General features: G+C 40.9%; 1 protein-coding gene across 1 annotated transcript; it reads right to left on the bottom strand.

Annotated features, from left to right (window-relative positions):
• Positions 1-1,708: 1,708 nt before the first annotated feature.
• SLC30A8 (solute carrier family 30 member 8) lies at positions 1,709-22,266 on the bottom strand. The gene is made up of 8 exons (XM_058833701.1): positions 22,005-22,266; positions 13,756-13,960; positions 9,845-9,983; positions 6,048-6,201; positions 5,335-5,524; positions 4,829-4,934; positions 3,126-3,260; positions 1,709-2,116 (listed from the first exon to the last, which is right to left on the bottom strand). The coding sequence occupies exons 1-8, from the start codon at positions 22,082-22,084 to the stop codon at positions 1,971-1,973; spliced, it is 1,155 nt and encodes a 384-aa protein (XP_058689684.1). The 5' UTR covers positions 22,085-22,266; the 3' UTR covers positions 1,709-1,970.
• Positions 22,267-22,788: the final 522 nt, after the last annotated feature.

Raw genomic sequence — 22,788 nt, 5'->3', positions numbered from 1 at the left:
AATTTCTTGTTCCCCCTACCAGGTAACAAATGCCAGTTTAATACATCAATCCATCATCACATAGTTATGTATTATCTGTAGTCAAAAGCTCCAATAAAAAAATCTAATCTCCTTAGAATGATAAAGGAGAAAGCTAATGTGAACCTATTGCTAATAAAACTGAATTTCCTAAAAAGCAAGGCCCATTTATACCTTAATAACACAATGATCCTTCCAAATATCAGTATGGAAAGTCAGTACCACTTGGTATCAAATAATTAATTTTGTTCTAACAAACCTGTTAGCAAAGTGAGCCCTACAGCTGTTGGAGAGAGAACTGTGGAGTGGGAAAACATTATGTCTAGTTCTGCATGGTAAGCACTGTTATGGCCAGGGGCAGAACTGAAGTTATTTTTTGGAGCACTGGAGCATGCATTTTGAAGTGCAACCCTTGCTTTTGCCAAGAGGTGAGAGCTTAATTCAGTTGGTTAGACAAAAATAGAGGGATTGAAGAAAGACCTGAGTCTTTGTTCTCAGTTCTGCTGTAAGCATTGTCGGGTATGTAAAACAGGAGGATTTAACACTTTGTCCTGATTCTGGCCAGGACAGGGTTAATTTTTGCAGTAGCCAGGAGGGGACATGGCCAGGACCTGGAAGTTATTCTATACCACTCCTGTCATTTCAGGGATGGGGAAAAGGTTGCTTTGGAGTAGTGTGGCAGCAGGGTGGGGGATTGGCATGGGTGAGCACTCACATGAGAATCATTCACCTCTTGTATATTCTGTCATTGGTATTGCTACTGCTCATTTTCCTACTTCACAGCTCTTTCCAGAAAATTATTCTTATCCCAGCCTATAACCTTTACCTTCTGTGCCTCCAATTCTCTCCAGTCCACCACAGGGGAAGAGGAGGGGAAATGTAGGAGTGAGCGGTGGAAACACTCAATTGGGGAAACCATGACTCACATCCTGTTAGAAAATGTGGGAATTAGTTACCTGAAGGAGAGGCAAGTCACTTCCCTTTACAATGAATGGCTCTGTGATATGCCAAAGGCTTTTTTTAATTATCTGATATAACTTCAGCGAAGTAGTGTCACTGGGTAACACCCCACAGGCCGCTCTGATCTGTGACACCAGACAGGATGTTCACAATGGGTCCCAGTCTTTCCTTGCCCTAATTATTTTCTCGTTATCTGAGAGCACCTGGTCTGTTTTATTGTCATGACTCAATGGTACCTTTTGAAAGGGACACAGAGATCCACCTCAAATTGTCTCTCATAACTTATCATGGTGCAGCACTATTCAAGTTATGTGTTGATAGTTCAGAACACTGCTCATGCCTGGCAGAAAAGAGTTGGCCTGAAGGCTAGCTGAAAACATAAACAGGGCTAGCTAAAAAAACAAAGAGCTGTTTGCCAAATATGAATGGGATGAACTCTCTTGTGATTCATTCTCATCCATGGTACATATCTATTCCCTTAATAAGCAGAAAGAGGAGTGTCTGCCGAAAGGCGAGGAAAGCACCATCACTTTCTTCCCCAGATTTCTTCAACTCTTGCAGTAATTTAAATTTTCTTTTTCATCCTGAGTGAGTGTTGAGTTTGCTAACACCAAACTCACATTTCATTACACCTACAATAATTTGTCTGTCAATAATTTGAAGGTTGATTAGTTTTTTGTTACCTGTAATTACAGACAGGCACTCTAAATGTTGCCAATCTGCTGGTCTAGTCGAGAATAATTTAGATATTTTTCTTGTAATTGAAAGAAACAGCTGATGGACAGGCAATCTGGCTGATGGCTGGATTTAATAAATGTTCTCTCATGGTAGATGATACCAACAAAGAAAAGCCCATGCTCTCTTGCAATGGCAGGGCTTGTTATGTCAGTTAATTACCATTTGTTGTTAATCAATTACATTCAACCAGCACATATAGTCTCCATTGACCTGTAAGAGGGGTAATGGTTACTTGGCATAGCACACTGCTCCCTTTAATCCCCAGGCTCTTGGCAGAAGACACAGTCTGCTTTCTGATCCTCTCCTGATTCAATCTGGATGGTGATGGAGTGGAAGCTGTAGTGCTCAAACAGGGCTTGGGTAACGTCTCTCAAAATCTTCTGGCTGTCTGTTGTGTCTGCTACAGATAGCAAGCAGAAAATAATAAAAACACAAACATTTTGATAATACTTAAAGGAAGTACTGCATACTTCCAATATAGACATTGATATCTAATATAGATATTGTAAACTGTAGGATAGAAACTTTTAACAAGGAGTTTGCTTGAAAAATGTTTCTTGTCCTTTTTATATCCTCCTTTTAGGAACTTTCATGTCAGCAACACTTTGCTCATTCAAATGTGGTTGGAATACGCAATTTTGGACAGAGTTAAGCTAAAAGTAATCACCATGGAAATTCAGTTTGGCAGAAGACTGGAGGAAAGCAGAAATACTTAAAAAAGATTGGTTCATCCAGTCAGGGAGTAGCAGCAGTACCAAGTGATTTGGGTGGCTGATAGACCCCTTGTTTTTGGAAAGTGGGGACTCTGTGGAGGACTTGACCTCTAGCCAAACACAGCTGGCATTTTTTTGTCTTAATACATAAAAAGCTGACAGACATAAGAAAATTGACCGGAGTAGTGGACAGCTTTTCAACTGGGATAAGAACTACAATTTACAATCAAATTTTAAAAGATGAGCTGGAGCTACCTCTAAACTCCATTTATTTTTAAAAATTGTTTTACTGCTGGAGATACATCAGGAATGCATATTGGCCCTGTTAGCTTTTCTTTTTTCTTTTTTTTCTTTTTGTAGAGATCAACAGTTTTGAACTTTGACAAAATTGTTATAAAAATCCAGTTTGAGTCTAATTCTTATTTTAAATATCTTGTTATTTACTTAGTTGTCCCACAGCCTCTGCAGTTTTCAGATTCTGGGCTAAATAGAGGTCCTCTTGTTTAGACAAAATTTCTGGGAGGAGGATCTGAGAGCTTTATTTTTTATTATTGTTGATTTTGTTTTTCCAACAAAATTATTACTTTTTTTTAAACAAGCAACAGATTTACAGTCAGTTTAATCTGAATCAAGAAAAACTGACCTTTACTAGACAGCAGCTGAATAGTTACTCCCTGCTTCCAGAAATTTACTGACCTGTGGCAATGTGAGCAGAGAGAGCAGTTTGATTCATTGTCAGAGACCAAAGATGAAGGTTGTGAACAGACTCCACTTTTTCAACTGCTAAAATTCTTGCTTTTACAGCATCATAAGCAAATCCTTTTGATGTTCCTGTAAAGGAGAAATTGATGGAAAAACAATGTTTTTAAGGGATAAGAATTATGATCAATAGAGGAAAATTAATCATGAACCTTTATTCACTTAGACGCACCATTTTTATAAAAGTATACAATGCTTTGGAAAGCCCATCTATTTCAGCATTCACTGTGCTACATAATTCTATCCCTTGTTTTAAATTTCTCCATGGAAAGTTGAGACTCATGCATGTTTTAGGGGGCAGTCTGAATGTCCAGTTCACATAGGGTAGTGAGCTGTTTAGCCAGATCATGTTGTAGTTTTGCACCATCTTTTGTGAGTGTATCTCTATGTCTACGTGAACAGCATGAACTCATCATGTTCCACCTGGATCACTAAACTGAAACAGCAGCTCCAGCATCCAATTTCTTTTCAGAAAATTCTGGGCAGAATATTCTACTTAGGAGAGAGGAGACTCCACAGAGAGTTCCCCAGGAGGACAGTGGTCTTGGTGCAGAGGTGAACAGAGCACTGCTGACTTTGGCATGCTTACAGAAGCTGGGAGTCACTGCTTTGAGAAACCCCTCAGTGTCAGGGGTTGCTCCCCCTTCCTGATAGTTTGACTTTTTTTTTTTTTCCAGTAACCAAGAGATCTGATATTTTGGCAGCCAAAATACAGTCAGTTGCTGCTCTCTTGTCTAGTTACACTTCTACATGGAAGTATCTCTATCTCACAACCACTGAAAACAAACCAGCCCTGGAATGAAACTACTCTAACAGTATCAGATATTTTATTTCTTGAAACAGCAGTGGGTGCAAGTGAAAGAATGAAGAAGCAGTCATGCAGGCAGTCATACTGACTATCCATTCAAAACCTGCACTGTTAAAGCTACTTTTCCCTTTAATCCTCATATCTTCACAGCTAAGAAAGAGGTTGCATTATATTATTCAGTGTGAGGAAGGCAAAAACACGCATCTATGAATGCTCAAGTCGTTTGGCCTTGCAAATGAAATATTCAGTCCCATAGCTGACAGGATTAAATATTGCTAAGCCTGGCTCTTGCTGCTGCTGTGCTGAGAATTGTCTATTCCCATGCACTGGAATGCAACTGGAAAGCTACAACATCTTGCTTTTCTGGACTCATGTAAGTAAAAATCTTTTAAACTTCTGTCTCTTGCACCCAGTCTATTTCACAGACACAGTTCAAAGCACAGTCAAAGCATTTTTTCTTGGCAAAGGCTTGTATTTCACATGGGTAAAGGAAATACACAATGAACAAGGTGAGTAGGCATCTCATATGCCAAAGGGGTGATAGAAAGAAATGCTACACGTATGGCAAACTAAAGCAACTCAGAACTCATCAGTAAAACACCAGCACACAGATTTTTACAAAAGCTGCCATATGTGTAAACAATGTAATGGTAGAAAACAATTTTGATTAAAATTAAAAGTAACTTTAAAGTATGATCAGAATCATGAGAATACCAGAAACTGATGCAGAAATGTGCTATTACACTTTTTTCAGTATATATAAGCATTATGGAGAAAGCAACAGGGAAAAAAATCAAAACATGAGTGTATTGATTCTGGAATCAGGTCCTACCTTCCATTAACACAGTTAAAATATCCCTTAAAATTGTGATGGTAGTTGCCAAAACAAAGATGGAAAACACAAATGTGCAGATTGGGTCGGCTATTTTGTACTGTGGCTAGAAAAACATGAACACACCACTTTGTTAATTTCATTATTGTCAGTTATTGTCATTTTTAATTAGTTAGCATGAAAGAATAATAAATTCCATTCCAATAAACTCGTTCCATCTAGTACAGAATGCGTGCTGGCCTCCTTTGCCAGTTAGGGAGCCTCAACATAGGGAGTGAAGGTGCTACAGAAAGGGAGAGACACCAAAATATCCCCTTGCAACACCAAGCAGCAAGAGTTACATTTTCAACAGTTATTTCAGTTCCCAAGAATAATTATCCTTGATACAATTACAGTGTGTATGATTAAGACAGAGGAAATATTTACATAGTGCCTAGTGTCACAACACTGTGAAAATAGCACTTACCCTTGATTGCAAGGCAGGCATATGAACTAATAAAACCAACCTTAAAGAAGATGATAAGTGCACTAATTAGCACACTAATACTCTGGAATAGATCTCCAATGGTATGCACAAAGGCTGCCCGCAGGCTGGCATTGCTCAGAGCTGGCTTTTCCAGGGGGAGTGACGCGTGTTCCCTGGCTCCTGCCCCATGGCTGTGCCCGTGGCCAGTCTGGTGCAGAATCAGGCTTAGTCTGCAAGAGATGTAAAACTGCAAATATCAGAGGATATACTGCATCTCTGAAAGCAGTGAGTTCATTCACATCACCACCCCTGTCACTTCTGCATGCTGAACAGTAAAACCTGACACATTAAGTTGAAATGCAGAGTGGCTGAGCAGACAATTCCTAGGTTTTCAGTGATTTGCATAATCAAGAAAGACTGTGAATGGGGTAATTAATGAGGCCTCATTTTCTATAGAGTTCTTGAATATTCTGACATCTAATAAAAAGTGAGATGATGAATAATCTTTTCCTAGGGTTTGTAGATTCATAATTTGACTTCCCAGTGTGGCAACTAACAGAAAAGAGGAGAGCAACTGCAACTTTCAATGAGAAGCAGGAACTTTCTTTTTGACCCCCTTCCATATCCTTGTGGAACTCATAAACACTTAATATTTTTGAGGCCATTGTCTCTCTGTTTGTGGGTTTTTTTATTGAATTTCAGCAGCAGGTTCAAGGTTCAAATGTCATATGAAAGGAGAATAAAATAACTTACAGGATGTTGGTGAGCACAGCACAAACAGAGGTAATGAGCATCACTGTAGCATCAATATCATAATCTGGGTGTAGCAGCCTCATGCAAGCCAAATATATCAACACACCAGTCACCATCCAAACTATTATCATAGACATCAAAGCTCCCAGAATTTCTAGGAATGAAAAAAATCTGATTTTAACAGTCAGAAGAGGAATGCAAAAAATGTTAAGAGGTTGATGATAATAGCTCCAGGTTTATAAACTTTATAGCCAGGAGAGCTGATTCTTGTATGCTGGCAGTCTTAAAGCTCACAAAGAATGGGCCAACCTCCTTTCTGATCATAGTAAATCCAATGACTGTCCAGTGTAGCCTTGTACATGTGGTGGCCTAAGCCTGTTCTACCTGTTCCTACTTTTGTCCCCTTTCCAGTGCTGAGTTCATGCAACATTCTAAGAAATTGGAGAGATGGAAAAGATCATTTGGGGAGTTCTGGGAGGAGCAAAAGGAGTTTGCCAGGAGTGGCCCAGACTGTAGTGTGAAACCCATGAAGACCAGCCCTCCTGGTCTCCCAACAAAGTTATCTTCATCACAGGAGCAGAGGTTTGAAGGAAGGAGAGAGGCACAGCTCACCCAAATCCACTGTCAAACACAATCCCCCTCCATTGGCCTCCCCTGTTTCTGCACACCTCTCACCACTTCACACTTCAGAATGACAGTAGCAGCTCCCAACGAGGTCCTGTCAGCAAAACTTACGCTGGAACTCATTCGGCCAATGCCACAAAGTAATTTTTGTGCCACCAGCTCTGATGAGAACTAAAGAAGTTATTTTTTCCCTGGGGTAGCAAAATTTAATTTTGTCTCTATTGGCTTTGAGTTGGGCTCAAATAAATCCAACCCCCAAGGACACCTTTTATTGCACTGTTATAGGAGAGGTCCAGGGAAGTGCATATGAACGTGCAGCATGCTTTTAATAGGATATGGGACTAGTAATTGCCATGTGACTTGAATAGGTAAATGAGCACAACCAAGACAACACCAAAGAAAACTCAAGCTCACAGTAAAGTGAGAGGCAGTAGACAGGCAGAAAGCATTTGCACAGACCTCCACTGACAATCCATTAAAACACCTTATGATTTTGTGTGTAATTTTAAGGGGATCCCCCCCTTCTGCAGACTGCAAAAGCTTATCAAATAACTGGTTTTGCCTAAAACTGGAAAGTAACAAATCAAAGTGCACTGACAGGGGAATCTAGTTTTACATAAAAGTAGATAGAAGCAAACATAAATCATACAACTTTTCGGAAGTTGCAGGCTGAACCCCTGCAAACTTGGCCCAGCTGAAGGTGTTGATGGCTGTGCTATCATTGGTGTGAAAGCAGCCAAGAGCCCTTGTGAACACAGATATCCACCTGTGTAGATTTACATATATCTTCCATAAGAGAACATGTTAGTGGTCATCTTTATATATTAATTTTCAGTGGAATATCTTGGCAAAAGTTTACTTAAGCTTACAGATCAGTTCACCAGCACTAAATACTTCTCTGGAGATGTTCTCAGTTACTTTGTTTCAGAAACACTAGCCCTAACAGAGCACAGAAAGCAATAGTGTAGGATTGTGTGGCAACCTCTCAGTACAGCTGAGGAAAATTAAGGTGCAAGAGTGTTTTTTGTACCTGAAAACAGTTTGGCTCACACTATTAATCTTATTCAATGTTGTGTTTCTGTGTTTGTGAAAGTAGCTGCACTGCTTTGGCATGGAGGGCAGGAGGCATTCAGATGGCTAAACCTGAGTGCTGCCATACAGAACCTTTTCATGACAATTTCTATCAGTCTGAGAGAAGCAGTCAAGGAACATCTTCCAGTGTCATGGAGGGCTGCACCTGCAAGACCTTGGTAGTCAGTGAAGAGTGACTTTGCCACCTGACTGCCCTCAGCTACTCTATTAAGGTACCCACCTGCATATTAAACTGAGAATATAGCTGGGAAAATAAGCACGAAACAAGATTACAATCATGGAGTGCAATTAAATAGCTTCTAACATTTGATGCAAGGCTCTTTTTTTTCTTCTACCAGGATAAAAAAAGGGCAATAAAGGATTGGTTTTGAAGTTCTGCATTGCAATGACAAAATAAAAACAATCTAGTTCAGACTAAGGATGAAGTTACATGAAGTGGCTGAACCTGCCTGCATCAGCATGAGAGGTCTCTCTTTCACTTCCCCCCTCCCCCCCCCCCCCCCCCCCCCAGGATAAGAGATAATAAACATTACAAGTAATGGTAGATCAACTGATGTTAAGTAGTAGTTTACTAAGGCTTCAAAATTCAGCTGTGTGTTGTCTACATAATGCCAACCATGCTTGAGCCATACTGAGCCTCCCACTCACCCAGCAGCCTGTTTCCAGCAGAGCTGGTAGAATACACTTAAGGAACTACAGAAAGACAGGATGAGTATGGCATTTGTCTTCCCTGGTACTCTGCAGCTGCAGCCAACCTTGGCCTATAGACAACTGAGTCAGAAGCTGTTTCTGCACTTTACTCCTGAACATCCTTGAAGCATTTATCATCTGAGTTCTTGGTTCTGGTGCACAGGTGTTTAGAGTCATTGGAGGTACACTGACACCTCCATGTGTGGCTTGACACAAGGTATATCACTGACCCACAGGCTTCCAGGCAACTTGATTTCAAATGGTACAAATCATTTACATATAAGCAAAAAACTGAGCCCTGAGGCATCCATCATGAAGCTTACTTCATGTTGAAGCTTACTTTTGCAGAGACAAATAAATTGCCTACCTGTAGGCATTACCTAAGTGTCTAAGCTCCCTTTGTGGACAGTGGACATCAAATTAATGGTGATTGACGCAGTTCCCCCTTCTTCACTGGCTGACTGGAAACACTACTGGTTTCTTAGCTATGAGTGTCTGGTCACATTTGACATGCCCTGATTTTGTGCTTGGCACCTTGTGCAGTCTCCTATAGGTCTTGTGCAACAGCTGCTATTCCCATGCAGAAGCCTCTGACATCCTAGGGATGTTAACACTGGACTCAGGAGGCTGAACGGAGTCAAGATTTCTGTTGAATATATCAGAGACTTGGACCCCATGATTAAAGGTGTTCATGTGCATGTAGGCATTGATATTTAGGTGTCTAAATCTTGGATTTACTGAACTCCCAGAAAATTATACTCATGGTTAGTATTTTGCTAGTGTCTTGTCTTTCATAAAAACACTTGTGTTTGATTGTCAGGCTTTTGGTATTACGTATCATCTGTAAAATGATTGTTTTATGTTGAGGACAGAGTACTTTAAAAACCTGTTTGCACTGATAAAAACAAACAGTGATAAAGAGATATGAAAGGAGAGAATCTAGAAAAGGGAAAATATTAAAGGATGTTACTTTTCTACAAATGTAACATTGTGGACTTTTAAAAATTATTTAATAATTTGCTTTGGAAATGAAGCAAACCCTAATTTTTTTGGTTATTGTTTTTTTATAGAAATTTGTTTCATAACAGGTTGAAAGCTCAGTCCTCCACATACTCAAAGTACTGAGACAAGTTACTGTTATTTCAACCAGTTAGAACCAGCTCAAAACTATGGTAAATAATAAATTGAAAGATGTGCTTTTATATAAGAGCTGACTCTTTACTTCTTTGAAATTCACTGTCTTACTCTGTTTCGTGTCCTGAGAGCTGTGGGAGCATTAGTGCACTGTCTCTAAATGCTTGCAGACTTGTGTTGGACATCAGCATGTTCTCCACTCCCTGGCTAAAACTTCCCTTTTCCATTCCACGTTCATAGTACGACATGTTTGCTACCTGCTCGGTGCCACCCAAAAGTTAACTGTTTGGTGGGAGGTTTGGAGGTGAGCCACAGTGAGAAGAGGCTGATGAGGAAGCTTGTCAGATCCACCAGGATGTGTGCAGCATCACTGACCACTGCCAGGCTCCCGGCGATCTGCCCACCTGTGTGAAACACACATCTGGATCACTGCTCTGGTCAGAGGTTTGAGCCAACCAGATTGAACTCAAGACCTGTTTTGCTGAGAATCAAAGGGAACACTCAATTTTCATTCATCATACACAAGACCCAAACCTCTTCAAAGATAATTTCATTTTGTACCTCATTCATGCAGTGAAAGGTATGAATTAATAGAAATGCATAAGCCAAATTTTTTGCTAGAGAGAGACCTAGGAACAATAAGAGTTGTGATACATTAGTTCTGTAGTTACATTACTATTGTACTGTTTAACTATTTTAATATCAGATTTTTTTGTGAAAAGCCATATTAGGAATCACATTTTCAGTATCCTCCTACTATCTTTTCACAGAATACTGGTATTTTTCTGTATGTACAACAGTTCAGAGACCTAGCTTATGGGATTAATTTCCTATCTGTTACAGGAAAATATGACTATTTATTTGTCACAGGCAACACTAAAACAGGAATACATGGAAAGATCCCAGTGGAAGAAGTGCAATAAGCAATCAACCATTTTAGTGAGGGCATAGCAAAAATGTTCTGTTCTCAGGACTAATCTATCATTTTAAATCTGTAATGCATGACTTAATTTTCCTGCTAGAGCTCAAAAAATGTGGCTGAATATAATTTTACTCTCTGGGGGTTTGGATTTATGTGGATTCTGAAGGAAAATAACCCACCAAATTAAAAATATTTTGGGTTATTTTAATTCACATTTCTTTTACTCAGCAAGCCAAATATCATTATTTTGCCAAATTCTTCATGAGACTATGTCTCAGGGCTAAAGGCAAATCCAAATAAATTAAAAGTTTGCTTTAAACTGCCCCATCTCCTGTTGGCAGCAGGAGAAGACAAGGATCCCAGGCAGGACACTGTCCTTCTAACACATTACAGCAAGGGAATCTTTTCATCAAAGTGCAAATGTAGAAAAGTAGACATGAAATAATAGAGCCAAAACACCTAGTTTCTGCATTTGGCAATGCATTTTCATTCTTCAGTCATTTAATAAATTTCAGCTCACTCATTTCTCCTGACCACAACTCATATGAAAATTAATGAATCCTGAAAACCATCATAAAATGCCTCATTCAAATCTTTGGCAGCACACCACTGCCAAAAGGACATATAGATATATCTCTTATTTCCTTATAGTTCGAGCATCTTCATGCAAGCAGAATGGACTTTCTCTTTAATTTCTTCCTGTATGCATATTTTAGATTAGAATACCTAACACCGTAAGTTTTTCAGCACAGAAAGTTACTTCCCAAAAGGGAGAAAGAATGGCTGCAGAATCTGGGGACATCTCATTCCTTGTGGTAAAATGAAAAATTCATAATGGTCTTTCATAAAGTGTAAATGTACAGACATTCTTTGGTCATGGCACATCTCTTAGACTTTCACTGTTTTCAGGGTAACTCTAGAGGGAGGTGGGTCTGCTTAGCAGGAGAAAGAAGGCTTGCCTGTCAGTGCCCAGATGTTAATACCCCAGGCATCAGGTGTCATTCAGCAAACAAATATGTGGGTCACAAGCTGTGGGCAAAACCCTATTGCATTTTATATACTCTATTTCCACATTGTATTGGACAGCATCTCAAAGGCTTGCTGCTAGCCTGCTGTCTTTGAAAAATGTTTGCAAGTTATTATTTTATGTATTGCTGGCATAACTAATGCCTTGGGTGAGTTTCAGAGATCTCAGTCTGCTTAACTTAGCAACTAGTCTCACTGATAAAGTTTTTATGTTCTGTTCTGACATGAGACCACATGCAGTCTTTCTACTGTCCAAGTGGAAGCGCTTTGAAATCCACACTTGGTCCTTAGCCACCAAAAATCATTGGAAAGCACTTTCATATCTGAGCTTCACATGGGGTAATATTGGTCTGACTGATACCTTCAGATCTATGGAGATTGTGATGGACCTCCTTAGAAGAACAGGAGATAATTATCTTTCAAGGAGAGGTGGTGGTGTATCAGGCTCAACCAGCAGTGCCCCATTTGGGAAAGCAGTAATGGCCAGTACAGATAGTTTGAGAAAAAATATAATGGAAAGATCTAGGCATTCAAAGAAGCACAAGTTTTCAACCCCTCTAGGAGTGATGCAGCTTTCCTTCTTCTGTTTAGCAGAATAATACCCAAGGAAGGGGCATAATGCCTTAGAGGGCAAGGAGGGGAGGGGAAGATATTCTTTATCTTCAGAAGTAAAATAAGTTTCACAGTCACAGACTTTTACAGCTTTTTATCAATACTCCCAACAAGTGGCCTTTAAGACTTACCATTCCCTATAAGGGATGTTTATAGCTTTATAGACCACAAGCAGTAGAAATTGTCAGTCACTCAGTGGTCAATCATCAGGCACAGCAGTCTTGCCTAATGACTAAAAAAATTAAATGTATGGTTCATAATTACAAAAATCTCCACAGAGAGCTGTCTGTAACTGCAGTTAATAACTGGTTTGTCAAAGTTTAATGGTCTGAAGCAAAACGTTCTTCAAGCCTGTTACTTAAGCTGTCACTGCAAAAAAGCTGCATGATTCATTAAGCAAAACGAAACATTTAGTTAACATATCATCTGTCCTTCCAATTATCCTCTAGCACAGCCACACTCACCAAACTTAAGCCTACTGATTATATGGTTTTGCTACTAATGCATTACTTCTGGCACTGGAGATTACTGCATGGGGATTAGCAGCATGCACCAGTTTTCGTGGGGGAAATGCATGTGACCTACAAACAACAGGGCTTCGTGCAGAGGGAGCACGTGGGAGGGAAGAGGTGGAGAAGTCCCTGCTGGGTTTGGCAGTCAGAGGAGAAAGCAGAAGTGCAGCAACTCTTTCAATGTCTCCTCCACTTCTCAGCTGCGGGAAAGACAAAGCCTTTCTGTCTCATTTTCATGGGGCTCCAGAGATGTCTGAGCTGGGAAAATATGGATTTCAGAGGCCTTCCTGGCTGATTTTTGTTACATTGGCTGGAGCACATATGGCAAAAGTCTGTGGGATTCCTCATGTCTTTCCTTACCTCAGCTCACTGCAGAGAAGGGCAAATTAAAGAGCCAGGAACTATCAGGTGGATATAAATATCACAGAAACCATGGAGAGAGCAGAGCAGTGAGAAAAAAATTAAAGCAAATGCTTTATGAGCTAGCCAAATACTTATATTGGGTATTGTATGGTGGGTCGAGACGCAAAAGATAATTAGAAAGGGAAATAACCTTCCATTGACCCAGAGACACACCAGCAGGCCAATTTAAAATATAAACGTGCCCTGATATAAATACATTGACTTAACTGTAGAAAAACAGATGGCATATCTGGCCCTGGATTTCCCTGGATTTTGAAAAGACTCTTGCATTTATTTTCAGATCTTGCTGCTAGCAGCCTCCATCAGTGCTGAGGTCTCATTGGTCTGGATAAATATGTAAAATCTTTTAATCTTATAAAAATAATGTAACCCAATTTATTAGAAATTTTGTGATGCTAAGACATGTATCAGTCAAGCTTAAAGACCTGGAAGAACATTCAGACCATGATCTCTGTATTCCTACCCAGATGCAATCCTTGAATGAAAATATGAAAATATATGAAAATATTTTTATAATTTCACTTAAAACCTCTCCTCTCCCCAATTCTTTTAATGACCAGGGACAAAGAAGAGTTATTTTGTCCCTGTCAGCATAGTCCCTACAGTCAGAGTGCACACTGAAGGCAAGAATGTGGCTGTGCTGGGCACCAGACTGGGCTCTTTTTGAACACACATACTCCCCTGTTATCTCAGCAATCATGAAGAAGGTGCCGATTACTGATGCTACACAGAGCTTCCTCCTGGCTTGGTGCTGCTCCCTCTCTCTGTTCTCATACGCCTGTGAGTAGCTGTGACAGTGATATGCTGGATTAGCTCCTGCAGCTCCTGCTTCCTGCTGCTGCCTCTCTTCATTTGAATTCTTCTGAAGCCAGCTGATCCTTTGGGATAGAAAGAAATAGAAGGTTAAAAAATAAAAACCCTGGCTATTCAGGCGTCTAGCCCTACAGCCCTGGAAATGATGTAATTAATGCTTTCAAAGGATAAAAGCAGCATTGGGAACAGCAGAGCAGGTCATAGAAGAGGCTCGCTCGCACAAGCAAGGCTCTGTGGGAGGGAGCTGTACATGAAATGAGTGTTCTGGCTGTGGTTCCCAGCTCTTTGGGCTCTCCTACATCATTTAGCAGTTTATGAAGCACGGGTGGCTTTCTTAGGCTGTATATCTCATGCACACCACATGACTTTGAAAAAATTGTACCTCATGCAAATAGCTACCAAGTTCAGCATAACATGGAGAAAATTCTACTAAAAAATTCAGGATTTTATTCCCAACAGCTTTGTCAGGAAGACTAGTCAAAAAAAACACCCCAAACTTCTTTTTCTTAAATATAATCAACTAAAGATATTTCTCTTCTCTCTTTGCACACAGAACTATTTTTTCTCAAATTTCCACATATGGAAAAAATCTACCAGTATTCCAGGAGAGCCTGAACATAGAAAATATTGGCTATCTCAAAGGTCAGAGAAATCAAATCTCCATAGTACATATAACCCATAGTACATGCAGAAAACCCTTTGTGCCACTGACTTCGTGGTAAGGTGAGAAGTCCAGTGGAAGTGGCTCCTTGAGCGTTGCTCCATCACAAAGTGATTTCTCAGCCAAGTCTGCTCTGCCACAAAACCTCAGTGTTCTGCCTCTCAGGGTTCCTGCACAGGAAATATGGGGTGGGCCAAGCTCACTGCACAGCAGCTGTGGAAGCTCCTGGATGACCACAACATCTGGTGCTCTCAGCAGAGCAACCAAGAGATTCCCACTGGGAGGTCCCAAGGTAGTTTGCTGAAGAAGGATGTTCGCTTATCTCTCCACAGAAAAGTGCCCAAATGGCAAAAAGCCCCTCTAAACCCCCTCCTAGAGGGACTTAAAAGCATTCTGTCTCTCCCAATACAGCACTTGTTGCCAGAGCTACTCCTGGTGTGATGAGTGCACTGAGACTGTGGCACCAGAGGATGAATTCTGCCAAAGATGCACATACACACCATCCCTATAACCACGTGTTGCAGGCACTGGAGGTCTGTGTGTGCAGGGGCTCCCCAGACACACAGCAAACTCCACTGGTTTTTTTTCCAAGTCTGAAATTGGCCTGGGGGCAGGGTGTGGCACTGGGTTTAGTTGTCCCAGTAATAACAGTGGCTTTTCCTCATTTTGACTTCAAACTTTCCTCTGGGACTAGGAAGAATTATTTCTTCAGATGAGTGAAGGAACCTGTGCTCCAGGAAGTAACATGAATTCTGGTGACTTTCTGTAGTGTTTCTGCACTGTTTATAGAAGTATCAAGATGCCTAAAATCTCACTGGAAAGAAATCAGGCTGTGGCTGCCAACCTGCAGTAGTCAATGTCCAGAAAAAAAACTGTACTGAAATCACAAGCCTTTTCCAGCTGCTTTTTTCAGGCAGCCTGAGGGGGCTGCAGCTGCTCAGCAGGTTTGAAGTCCTGCCAGATGCCCCACACTGGTGGGCAAGAGGCAAAGGCACCTGCAGAGCTGATGCCTTGGCCTTTTATGTTCATCAACATCATAGAGGTACTGGCAAAAGAAGAGCTGACCCACCTTGGCAGCCAAGCCCTGCAACTGTAGATAATCAATGTGGATTTGGTTCTGTAAATATTGTTGAGATGTTCCAAGGCTGTGACATTCCCCTGAGTCAGCCTGTTTCCCAGCCAGGTTAGCATGTGGACTCTGTTTGCTCAGTGGAGGTGACTGATTCCCCCTCTATGTGAGGAGCTTGTGTGAAGGAGCAACTGGTCAGATGTAATGCCTGATGCTTGGAGACAGTGAGTTTTCTTAGCCCTTTTGTCAGCATTTTCCTTTATTTTCCTCACAACAACAAATAAATAGGAATTGGACTGTCTAGGGAATGGGCTCTCCATCTGACAGCTGGGGTCCCCCCCAGCCAGTCCTTCTCCAGTCCTTTAGTTTTGCATTTATTGGGTTCCTCATGTGCACTGTGTCATTTTTGTACATATTTTACTCATGAATTAGACACAGAAGGTACCACAAATTAATTCCTTCCAGATGGCTGAATAAAATGCTGTAGTTCTCTCACTCTCCCCTGGAGATCAGGGCAAGCAAGATTTTCTTTCTCATGATCTCTCTCTGGAGTTAACTTCCAATGCTTTTGTATAGTTTGCATGTAAAATTAATTTCCTCAATTTTCATCAGCTGGCATTGAACATTAAAATCATCTTAATGACATGAGTCACGATCAGCTCAACAGCCTCTCAGGCAGGAATGCCAAAATCACTGCTGCATATTCTGAGCCACCAAGTCCTTTCCTTGCTATTAACAAAATAGGGCACTCTGTGATCTCACTCTCTTTTGTTTTTCGTCTTTCAGTCTCACTGTCAACTAACAAAGCCTGAGGGCATCACTGAGAGGCAGGAAAGCACTGTCCACAGATCTTGCAGGACAGATGCAAAAGCAAACACAGACAGCATAAACCCACAAATGTCACATTTTTCTGTCTAAAGGGTACCTAAATAAAAGTGCCCCAGTTGCCAGAGGTGGCGAGCATTCACTGTTCCTTTTGAACTTGCAGAACAGCATCTGGCCTGTTGAGCTGGGAAATATCCTGCCAGCTCCTGTACGTAACCATTATTTTTCAAAAGCTGCCTTCCACTAATTAAAAGAAACTTAGAATCTAAGAGGCAGTTTTATAAAAGTGTGAATCAAAAGCTTAAGGTGCAAAGATCAGCTCTGTTAGACCAGAAATCCCTTCATAGTGTTTTAGAGGAAGATGTAGCCTTTGAGCATCAGGTCTCTGTGCCAGCATATTGCAGAGTCACAGATTAAAAAGTAATCTTTTCTTCATTTCAAATTCTCTTTTCTTTGTAAAAAAGATAGTCAGGGGAATGTCACTGAAAGGCTCCTACTGAGTCATGCCTGGAAGGGGGAAGCAGAAAATATTAATACATATTGCAGATTTCACACAAATCATTAGCAATAGCTTTTTATTACAACTTCCTTTCTGTTTATTTTCACTTGATCTGCTGGGTGCCTTGATCTGCAGGCTTATGGGAATAATTGCTATCCTCCTAGACCATTATGAGTTCCCCAGTCAAAAGAGGAAAATGTGGAATCACTGCACTTTCCACAGGAGATCATCTCCTTCATGAGGGAAAATAGTAATTTTCTGGTGCCTGAAAGGATAATGAAAGTGCCTTCAGAGAAAAATTTATCAAAGCCATAGTCACCTCCCTTATACTGGCCAGAAATCAGAAACCATTCTGATTTCAAGTGATGTACCAATCTTGAATATTTTCAAGGTATTTAAGACCCTGCTAATAACCTGGCTCTCCAGTTTCTCCTTTTCTTTACTGTAGGCACAAAATAAAGCAATTATTTATATATTTGCATACATTTAGATGTCTAGTAGATAGGAATTCATGCCTTACTTATCTTATTTGGGCTCATTTTGAAGGGCCTGGCCCTGCATGCATAAATGTATTGTCAAGTGTTTTCCTTCTACATAACACTACAACAATAGCTGCCTGGAGACAGACCGAGGTGCATGTAGCCAAGTATCCAAATTCTGTCATGAGCATGAAGGAATACATAAGGTCAAAGTACCAAAGAGGAACATTCCCAGAGAGTTACTGCTCCCCAGTTCTGAACCAGAGCTCCTGTCCAACATCTCTTCACAGATCTCTATTCCACAAACCCAGCTGACTTGAAAGTATTGAGTTCCATAATTTAATTAGGATGTGTGTAAAACTAATATGCCTTTTGTCACTCTGGAGCTGTCTGCCTGCTATTTTAATTAGTTCTTATACTGTTAGAAATAGTGAGTGACTATTCCCTGTTTACCTGCCTCACATCATTCATGATTTTATGTATCATTGTTATACCTCTGAACCATCAATTTTCTGAGCTGATGCCCTAGCTATTTAATTTCTGTTTCATATCACTTATTACCTTGGTTCTAATTTTCTTTCTGAGATGAAGAGGGCAAAACTAAATTGGACATAATGGAGATGGCATATGGCCAGTACTAGGCAGACACAGTCCTTTCTGCAGGGTCCTAGTGTCACCTGCAGGGGAGCAAAGGCAATGGGATTAGATTTGCTGAGTCTGGTAAAATACTGTGTGCTGCTGGGCCAGCTGGCAAGCCAGTACAAAGGAGACAACCACAGGGCCCTCCACTAAAACAGTCCAGAAATCACAAGAAACACTATCATCTTCCTGAGCATTGATTCTGTACAGGATAAGGAGTGGTGGAAAGCCATTATTTGATGAGGACTCTTTGATCTCATAGGAGTTTTCAAATCCCCTGCAGGAAGGGAGAAAAAGAAGAAAATATTCCTTATGTGCTTGCTATAGAAAATCACTCTTTACCTGAAGAAATCATCTCCCATGTTCACTTCAAACTTTTTGCCTGCTGGTATGAGCCTGGCAGACAGGAACCAATTAGGAGACTAAAGCCTATAGACATTCCTACAGGAATATCGACAGGTAAATGCCCTGTGTTAAAAACTTTTGCTTGAAGACAAACATTTTTCACACAACTTTCCTGCTTTCAGCATTGCCCATCCCTGGGTTTTTCCCCACCTTGTGTCTTGTCTCAGAGACAAAATAAAGACAAAAACTTTGAGGCTTAAAATCTTGAGTTTCACTGTGTGATGATATTCAAAATCCCACTATAAAGACAGATGAAGAACATAATAAGAAATCCATGCTGGATCAACCCAAAATCTAGCTCATAGCAGAGCTGGCATAATCAGATGCAAGTCCACTGATTTGTGAAGTGGGATATTGAATATTTCTGGTCAATATTACAGTGATCTCTTGCCAGCAAAAAATTAAATACTCTGGCCTGTCTTCATTCATGGAAACTTGAGGAATTTGGTCAAGCCATTACTTAGACTGTGAGAAAGGGTTATTTACATCAATATATAAGTGATAAAAAAATAGAAAAAAGATAGAATATAAATAATTAGTAATAGAAGGACTTATTTCCTTTTAATACCACCATTGATTGTGAGAAGACCATGCAAAACTATCTTAGGGACCTAGTTCAGACCTAATTTAAAGACAGGTGATGTATGACTTACGAACAACACATTTTGCATGAATCAGGAGGTTCTGAGTGCTCAGCTTCAGATCCTGTAACCATTAAGGTTCATAACCTTCCACAAGTCTGGTGGGCAGTGGTGTCCTGTCTTGAGACCCATCCTGTGTAATGCCTTCCTCTGTTACCTGGTGGTGGAGGTGTAGGGCACCCTGATCATGTTGGCAGATGATGCCAACCTGGAGGTGCAAGGCTGCCATGAGGAGTCTGGAGGAAGAGCTCAACAGAAACTGTCATTTCAGGACTAATTTCACAAGAACAAATATAAAGCTTTGCACTTGGGACAGACAGATTTGTGACACCACATCTACAATATTGTGTCCAAATTTGCGGTCCTTAGCGCAGGAAGGATCAGTAAATTAGTGCAATTTCAGCAGAGGGTGACCTGGATGATTAAAGGCTGGAGCACTTCTGTGGGGACTGGACTTATTGTGAGCACCTAGATGCAACCTGCCAATATTCTTGAGGAGACTATTGAGAAGATGGAGCTTTATTACTCTGCACAGAGGAAGGATGAGGTCATTGGTCATAAATTGAAACAAGTTTCAATTGAATATAAGGGGAAAAAAAACCAATTGTGAAGTTAATTCCCTATTGAAGCAGATTGTCCAGAAAGGTTGTGGGGTTTCTATCCTGAGAGATTTTTTTCAAGACTAGACTGGAGCATTGTTCAATCTCTTGGTTGGACCAGAGACATTCTTAAGGTCCTTCCCAATGTGAATTGTACTATAAACCTACAGGTGATCTGACTTTCAAAGGTCTTAGTTGAAGCCCACCCCCTTTTAAGCATTTCAAGTTTGACATGGGAAGCCTTAATGCACCCAAGCCCTCTAGTGACTACAGACAGGTCTGGCATGTGGAAAACACCCTCCTCCACAACCCTAAGTGCAGGGAAAGGGGTCAGCTTTCAGGCTTCTTATTCACAGGGTCAAGATAAAACTAGTTTTGTTCCCTGTGTATTGTAATGATGGCATTTATTAATAAGAAAGAGGCTGGGGGTTGGCAAGGAAATAGGCAAATCTGTGTGCAAAAAAAATCTGCTGAAAGCATTAGAGCTGCTCATTAAAGCTACACATGGGGGACAGAAAAATGTGGTAATATATGCCAAAGGCTAAAATGACCCTATTGCTACTATTGCCTTCAGGCAGCTGCCCTGCATCCCCCATGGGCTGGCTGTGGCTCATGGGCTGGCATCCCAAGCTGCTGGGTGCAATGGGAAGGAGGGCAAGGGCTTCCCCTGTGTTACCAGCTCTTTACAACAGGAGGGAGACTCTGTCTCACAGCCCTCATTTCTGGTTATTTCTGGAACAGAGTAATTAAATTGTGCAGCTAATCAAATTTCATCTGCCAGAAAAAGCAAAATGGAGACGCAGCAGAAAAGCCACATGGCTGGATGACAAGTCTTCATTTTGGAGAGCTGTACTACCACCTCCATCCTTCAGCCACCTCGGGACCACCACTGTAGAGCCCTCCTGGGACCAGGCCTGCAGCTCAGGGGCTGTTGCATGTAACTGCAGCATCAGCCCAACAATTGCAATTGCTGCAGCAATTCACCCCAACTAATTTCAATCCTAAATTAAGAAATAATTATCAGAAAAAATTGACAGCAGAAGGTGTGTCAGCTCTCAGATGGGAGGATCAGCTGCCAGGGATTCTTGCCCCAGTGTGCATCCTACCCTTCTGCTTACCAGGGATATTCCCCATTACCGGTGATCCAGGGAAAAAACATGCTTCCTCAAAAGGTAGCCTAACAATTGTCCCTGTCTCAGGGGACCACGTAATGGGTTTGCCCAGAGTTGTCCTTTGTGTCCAGAGATTGCCAGGGGCCAAAGGACCAAAAGCACTGAAGCTGTGCCCAGAAAATTGCAAACTTTCAAAAAAACCACTGTGTCTTCAATAACTAAAATGAATGGCAGAATCATATGGGATCTTTCTGAAATATAAATATTAGCACAGAAGTAATTGTGGACAGTGCCATCCATATTTATGGAACCATGTAATAATATTTAAATATTATTATTTAGGCTTTCAAATGCCTAAAATACAATGGCACTGACCCCAGTATAAGAACATGAAGAGACAGATTTCCATTTGAACTGACAGTGTTTACGCCAAGTTTCTGTCCCATATGTTTCAAGAGAGCCAAGCAATAAATAACCTGAAAACCTATGAGATAATGGAAATGTCAAGAGGTGCTAAACTGTAACTGAGCAGCTATTTTCTTTTAAAAATACTTGCTAGTCTGAGTCAAGAGGAAGAATGAAAAAAGCTAAATGGCAAAACTATTTTGTGATAGACATTTATACTCAGTTTTTTAACCCCATCTACAGTATTTTGTTTTCAGAGGATCTTTCCTCACTCAAGAAAGCATTTACTCACAGGACCTCTGGCACACAAGAGGTACATTAACTCTAAGCCCAACAGACTATCCACAAGAATAAAGCATTGCCTTTCTTTCAAACCAAATGGATAATTTAGACATTCAAGCATGAAGGAGCCTTGAGTCAAACATGGTGTCAATAGCACAGTTATAATTCAGCCTAAAATTGCAGCATAATCCATGAGATTTCGCATCCTACAAAAAATCTACTAAGCTTATGAAACACAAAGCAAGAGACACTTGCTTCAACGGTAGATTGGTTCAGTTCACCACAAACACATCAGACTGCTATTAGTAAATGCTTCAAATATCCAATGACAAAGTTTGGGAAGGAAAAAACTGAACAACACGTTTTGAAGGTAGTAAAATGTATACACAGTGAAACCCTCCAGACCTTGACTCCTGCAGCTGGTTGGCAGATTGGTGATCTCTTATTGCTCTGACACAAAAATGTCAGTGAAGAAAACAAAGAGTTGTGTTACCTGTCTAGGGCCAAGGAGTACTTCTTGGTGTCCCTCTCGCTCACAAGACAAGCTCTTTCAAGACCCTTTTCAGTAGCCATGAAGAAAGTCAATGGGGTTTTGCTTGGTTTTTCCCTTTAAACTCTCCTTTGTCTGTCTGAAGCGATATGGGCAGAAATGTCCTCTTGACTTATGCAGAAGTCTCTGCCAAATATTTTAAAATGAAAATGTTTTAATAATCTTCCCCACAAACCCGAGAGAAACTGCAATAGAAAGCTTCTTTCCTCGTACTGGTGGCGTCACTACCATGCCAACCAGTAACTTGCTGAGCACGTCAGATTGGAGATTTTGGGCCTCCCTCCCTGTTTTTGTTTTTTTTCCTTCCATGTTTGATGCTGGATCTGCTCCCTGGTCATGCAGAGGGTGCGTGCTCTCCCAGGCACAGGCACAGGGTCCAGCACAGCAGAGCACACAGTGATGTGCACAAAGGAGCTCGCATGGATGCACTGAAAAAGAGAAGCAAGGTCATTAAACAGTCTGATTTGCCTGGAAACAGCCCTGTTTGCCTTTCTACATGCTTGGCTTGGGAGGAAAGTAAACCTCCCTCACTCCAGCTCTGCACAAGCCTTTTAATCTAAGCAGTCACTCTAAGGACTGATTTCTTCCCCTGACATGTTCTCTCCTAATGGTTTTAAACAGAAGAGGCTGCTTATTATTGCCATTTGCAGCACAGGTTATTGAAATCTTCATTTCAGTGGGAAGGACTGCAGGTTGTTATTTCTGCTTTATTCAGTTTATTAGTTCA

Source organism: Poecile atricapillus, chromosome 2, assembly GCF_030490865.1.
Source record: "Poecile atricapillus isolate bPoeAtr1 chromosome 2, bPoeAtr1.hap1, whole genome shotgun sequence".
Taxonomy (NCBI): domain Eukaryota; kingdom Metazoa; phylum Chordata; class Aves; order Passeriformes; family Paridae; genus Poecile; species Poecile atricapillus.
This window is presented reverse-complemented; position numbering and strand designations above follow the sequence as displayed.